Raw genomic sequence first — 6,000 nt, 5'->3', positions numbered from 1 at the left:
GGTGAGTGAGTGAGAGGGTGAGTGAGTGAGTGAGAGGGTGAGTGAGTGAGTGAGAGGGTGAGTGAGTGAGAGGGTGAGTGAGTGAGCAGTGTGTGAGAGTGAACGTGAGTGAGAGTGAACGTGTGTGAGAGTGAACGTGGGTGAGAGTGAACGTGTGTGAGAGTGAACGTGGGTGAGAGGGTGAGTGAGTGAGAGGGTGAGTGAGTGAGGGGGTGAGTGAGTGAGCAGTGAGTGTGTGAGAGTGAACGTGAGTGAGAGTGAACGTGAGTGAGAGTGAACGTGTGTGAGAGTGAACGTGGGTGAGAGTGAACGTGGGTGAGAGGGTGAGTGAGTGAGAGGGTGAGTGAGTGAGAGGGTGAGTGAGTGAGTGAGCAGTGAGTGTGTGAGAGTGAACGTGAGTGAGAGTGAACGTGGGTGAGAGTGAACGTGTGTGAGAGTGAACGTGGGTGAGAGGGTGAGTGAGTGAGTGAGCGGTGAGCGAGCGAGAGAGAGAGCGGACGCGTGCGAGTTAATAAGAGTGGAGTGAGCGAGAGAGAGAGAGCGGACGCGTGCGTGCGAGTGAGTGAGAGAGAGAGGAGTGAGAGTGAAGAGCGAGACGAGCGAGCGGGGGAGGCGCGTATTTAAATGCCAGGGGGCGCGGGATGAGTGCGCACAGCGGCGGCGCCGGGGAAGCTGCACCTCGTCCCCCCCCCGCTCCTCCTCCTCCTCCCCATCATCACCACCACCACCACCACAGTCGCCGAGCAGGCGGTGACATGGCCGAGCCGCGCAGGTGTAAGCGCAGGAAGCAGGCGAACCCTCGTCGCAAGCACGGTGAGTGAGTGAGTTGAACGGGGACCTACACAGGACGAGCCCAGACTGCCTGCTGTGTAGTCCACCCGCGCGGTTCGCTCTGCCCACCGGTGGAATTCGTCCGGTGCCGGGGGTTGAGTGGGGTAAGTGGGGAGGGTTGGAGGGGAGGTCGAGAGAGGAGGAGTGAGGAGGTGTCAGAGAAAGGAGGAGTGAGGAGGTGTCAGGAGGGCGCTCGCACCTGGGCATCTCCCCGGAGCGGCTAACGGTGCCTCGACGCGCCCGCTCGGCACCGTTATCCCTGCCGGGCCACCACCACCTCCACCACCACCACCACCACCTCCCCTGTTGCTTCTGGAGACTTAAGGGGGGGTACCCCCCCTCCTCCGCCCCACAACCGAAGGGGGTTCTCTGGGGGAGTCTCACGGCGGAAAGGGGCGGAGGGGGGGGGGTCTCGACTTGACCCACCAACTCCACTTCTCCCTGCCGCGCTACAAGTTGAGCAGAAGCCGCCGCTGGATTCAGTGGCAACTTGAAGCCCGGCGGAGAGACAGAGAGACGTGGGGGGGGGGGGGGGGCAGAGAGACGTGGGGGCACCGCGGGTGACGGGGACACGGGGGGTAGGGGACGTAGATAAGGGGATGTAGCGATAGGGGGGCACAGGGATAGGGGGTATGGGGAAGAGGGTGTATTGGGGATAGGGGACGTGGTGAGTGTGGGGTTAGTAATAGGGGGACACAGGGATACGGAGGGCGGGGATAGTTATGGGGGGCACAGGGATAGGGGACGTGGTGAGTGTGGGGTTAGTGATAGGGGGCACAGGGATAGGGGGTATGGGGAAGAGGGTGTATTGGGGATAGGGGACGTGGTGAGTGTGGGGTTAGTGATAGGGGGCACAGGGATAGGGGACAATGCCAGGGGGTATGGGGAGAGGGGACCGGGCTACACGGGAATAGGAGACACGGGGATGTGTGACTGGAGTGTAGGGGATAATGTACTAGGGTTGGGGTATGGGACAAGGCGTGTGAGTGGTGAGGGTTTAAGGGTGTAAGGGACACGTCCTAAGGTGGATGCAGGGATAGCGGGTAGGGGTACAGTGATATGGGGTTACTGCGTCTCGGGGATAGTTAACTACGGTGCAAGGGGATTATGTGAGAGGGGTACCCGATAAGGGGATACGGGGGGTAGGGGTAACGGGGATACAGGGTAGGGGTACACTGGTTAGAGTAGTAATGGAGATAGGGGATACTCGTTACGGTGATAGGGGGGTAGTAAGGGGGGGCACGAGTCAGTGATAGGGGGTAGTAAGGGGGGGTACGAGTCACAGTGATTGGGGGGTAGTAAGGGGGGGGCACAAGTCAGTGATGGGGGGTAGTAAGGAGGGTACGAGTCACAGTGATAGGGGGGTAGTAAGGGGGGGTACGAGTCACAGTGATTGGGGGGTAGTAAGGGGGGGGTACGAGTCACAGTGATAGGGGGTAGTAAGGGGGGGGCACGAGTCACAGTGATGGGGGGGTAGTAAGGGGGGGCACGAGTCACAGTGATAGGGGGGTAGTAAGGGGGGGTACGAGTCACAGTGATAGGGGGTAGTAAGGGGGGGGGCACGAGTCACAGTGATAGGGGGGTAGTAAGGGGGGGGCACGAGTCACAGTGATAGGGGGGTAGTAAGGGGGGGTACGAGTCACAGTGATAGGGGGGGCAGTAAGGGGGGCACGAGTCACAGTGATAGGGGGGTAGTAAGGGGGGGGCACGAGTCACAGTGATAGGGGGGGTAGTAAGGGGGGGCACGAGTCACAGTGATAGGGGGGTAGTAAGGGGGGGGCACGAGTCACAGTGATAGGGGGGTAGTAAGGGGGGTACGAGTCACAGTGATAGGGGGATAGTAAGGGGGGGGGGGCACGAGTCACAGTGATAGGGGGGTAGTAAGGGGGGGGCACGAGTCACAGTGATGGGGGGGGTAGTAGGGGGGGCACGAGTCACAGTGATAGGGGGGTAGTAAGGGGGGGCACGAGTCACAGTGATAGGGGGGTAGTAAGAGGGGGGGCACGAGTCATAGTGATAGGGGGGTAGTAAGAGGGGGGGCACGAGTCATAGTGATAGGGGGGTAGTAAGGGGGGGCACGAGTCATAGTGATACGGGGCCAGTAAGGGGGGGCACGAGTCACAGTGATGGGGGGGTAGTAAGGGGGGGACACGAGTCACAGTGATAGGGGGTAGTAAGGGGGGGCACGAGTCACAGCGATGGGGGGGCAGTAAGGGGGGGCACAAGTCAGTGATGGGGGGGTAGTAAGGGGGGGCACGAGTCACAGTGATAGGGGGGTAGTAAGGGGGGGCACAAGTCAGTGATGGGGGGGTAGTAAGGGGGGGCACGAGTCACAGTGATAGGGGGGGTAGTAAGGGGGGCACGAGTCACAGTGATGGGGGGGCACGAGTCACGGTGATAGGGGGGTAGTAAGGGGGGGGTACGAGTCACAGTGATGGGGGGGCACGAGTCACGGTGATAGGGGGGTAGTAAGGGGGGGGGTACGAGTCACAATGATAGGGGGGGGTAGTAAGGGGGGTACGAATCACAGTGATAGGGGGGTAGTAAGGGGGGGGGTACGAGTCACAGTGATAGGGGGGGGTAGTAAGGGGGGGTACGAGTCACAGTGATAGGGGGGCAGTAAGGGAGGGGTACGAGTCACAATGATAGGGGGGGTAGTAAGGGGGGGGGCACGAGTCACAGTGATAGGGGGTAGTAAGGGGGGGGCACGAGTCACAGTGATAGGGGGTAGTAAGGGGGGGGCACGAGTCATAGTGATGGGGGGGCAGTAAGGGGGGGCACGAGTCACAGTGATAGGGGGGTAGTAAGGGGGGGGCAAGAGTCACAGTGATAGGGGGGGTAGTAAGGGGGGCACGAGTCAGAGTGATAGGGCGGTAGTCACAGTGATGGGGGGGGTAGGTAGGGGACGGGGGGTACGAGTCACAGTGATGGGGGGGGGGGTAGCACCGTCGTAGACACACGAGCCACGAGTTGCTCACCTTTCCCCCCCGTCATGCAAACTCTGCACGTTACGTGGCCTGTGTTGTTGTTGCTATCTCTGCTTGCTTCTTCCCCACTGTCGTGTGAGCTTGTCGATGTTGTTGGGGGGCCGAGTGGGTGGCGTTGCGGCCCCCTACGAACACTGTCAGATTAACACGAAGTGAGACTTTCGCGCCAAATATCTGCCATCATATCGCTGTTTGTTGTTGTTGTTGAGGGGAGGGAGGTTGTTAGATGGCGTAAATATATTTAAATATAAACGTCGCGTCAACAGAACGTGACCATAGTTCGTTACTAGTACAGCAACATCGGTGTGTTGGGAGAGCAAAGACGCATATCATTTACGATCGAGAGGAACGACGTTTCGCGCAGTAATTGCAACCAGCATCATCAGGCGGGGGCAGACAGATTTGTGGAGAAGTTCTGTTCCAAAAAGAGAAAAACTTAGTTACTACTGGGCCAACACTATCAGTTTAAAAAAAAAAAACGAGAGTTCCTACCTTAGATAAGCGTTGAGAGGGGGTGAAGAGTGCGGCGACCGTCTCACGTCTTACGGACGAAGCAAGCCGCTGGTGGAAATTCCACATTCCCACGACGTGAGTTTACCCACATGGAAGCCACAGTTGACTTGCACACGCAAAAAAGTTGCTTACGACCCTACCCACCCACTCCCGTTGCTTGTTTGTGTATCGATCCCCGAGGGATGATGATCTTGGTCAACTCCCCGACCTCCGAGCCACTTGGCCTGTACAGTAATACAGTAACCGCCTTGCAAATTAACTCTTAACTCTATTGTAAGCGCTTGTTAATAATAATAATAATGCTGTTTTGTTTTTAATGACACCGTGCAGGAGAGTAAGTCGTCTCTGGGCCCTTGCGATGAGGTGTTCTTGATGACACGAGATTGGGGCGCTGCGGTGGCTAGGAGATGTTAACTACCTCGCCTGGTATACAGGAGGTCGTGGGTTCGATCACCAACCCTGACGCCTGCTGCTGTATATTTGGAGTTTGTGTGTCCCTCTCTCATCATCATCACTGTGGCTAGGAGATGTTAACTACCTCGCCTGGTATACAGGAGGTCGTGGGTTCGGTCACCAACCCTGCTGCCTGCTGTATATTTGGAGTTTGTGTGTCTCTCTCATCATCACGGTGGCTAGGAAATGTTAACTACCTCGCCTGGTATGCAGGAGGTCGTGGGTTCGGTCACCAACCCTGATGCCTGCTGTATATTTGGAGTTTGTGTGTCTCTCTCATCATCACGGTGGCTAGGAAATGTTAACTACCTCGCCTGGTGTGCAGGAGGTCGTGGGTTCGGTCACCAACCCTGATGCCTGCTGTATATTTGGAGTTTGTGTGTCTCTCTCATCATCACGGTGGCTAGGAGATGTTAACTACCTCGCCTGGTATGCAGGAGGCCGTGGGTTCGATCACCAACCCTGACACCTGCTGCTGTATATTTGTAGTTTGTGTCTCTCTCTCTCTCATCGTCATAACGGTGGCTAGGAAATGTTAACTACCTCGCTAGGTATGCAGGAGGTCGTGGGTTCGATCTCGGCCCTGATGCCTGCTGTATATTTTGAGTTTGTGTGTCTCTCTCTCATCATCATCACGGTGGCTAGGAGATGTTAACTACCTCGCCAGGTATGCAGGAGGTCGTGAGTTCGTCCCACCCTGACGCTTGTTGTATATTTGTAGTTTGCATGTTCTGCCCGTGGTCGTGTGGATTTGTCTCCGAGTCATCCGGTTTTTACCTCGACGTTTAGGATCAACGTGCGTTTAGAGTATTTGTCTGCTATAAACTTACACACAAGCTGCTTCGTTGAGCTATCATATGTGGCCAGGTCGCTTCTGAAAAAAACCGACATGACTCAGTGGGCCTTATTTGGTAAAAAAAAAAATTGTGTTTTCATGATCATTGGGATGTCATGTTCTTGATGACCATTTGGATGTAATGTTCTTGACCCTTGGAATGAGGTGATCTTCATGACCCTTTTGATTTTAATGACCATTGGCATGTGATGTGCTTGGTGATCCTTGGGATGTGATGTTCTGATTACCATTATTGGTATTTCACTTTCTTGATGACCCTTGAAATGTGATGGTCTTGATGACCATTGGAGTGAGGTGTCCTGGAAGACCTTTAGGATGAGTTATTCTTGTTGAGCCTTGACGTGAGCTGGTCACAAAGAA

The 6,000-nt window shown here is 56.2% G+C and overlaps 1 protein-coding gene across 3 annotated transcripts in view; it reads left to right on the top strand.

Annotated features, from left to right (window-relative positions):
• The first annotated feature begins 588 nt into the window (after window positions 1-588).
• Window positions 589-6,000, top strand: part of LOC116949612 (zinc finger E-box-binding homeobox 2-like) — a 48,308-nt gene continuing 42,896 nt past the window's right edge. For 2 of the 3 annotated variants that reach the window (XM_032967102.2, XM_032967091.2), the window contains exon 1: window positions 589-813. In XM_032967102.2, the coding sequence (XP_032822993.2) occupies window positions 642-813 (172 nt within the window). In that variant the 5' untranslated portion in view covers window positions 589-641. Of the gene's footprint in view, window positions 814-3,807; window positions 4,407-6,000 lie in introns of those variants that run through there. The other variant, XM_032967121.2, reaches the window with a different exon arrangement.

The sequence above is a fragment of the Petromyzon marinus genome, chromosome 2, assembly GCF_048934315.1.
Source record: "Petromyzon marinus isolate PM22_M1 ecotype Great Lakes invasive population chromosome 2, UKy_Petmar_22M1.pri1.0, whole genome shotgun sequence".
NCBI lineage: Eukaryota > Metazoa > Chordata > Hyperoartia > Petromyzontiformes > Petromyzontidae > Petromyzon > Petromyzon marinus.
This window is presented reverse-complemented; position numbering and strand designations above follow the sequence as displayed.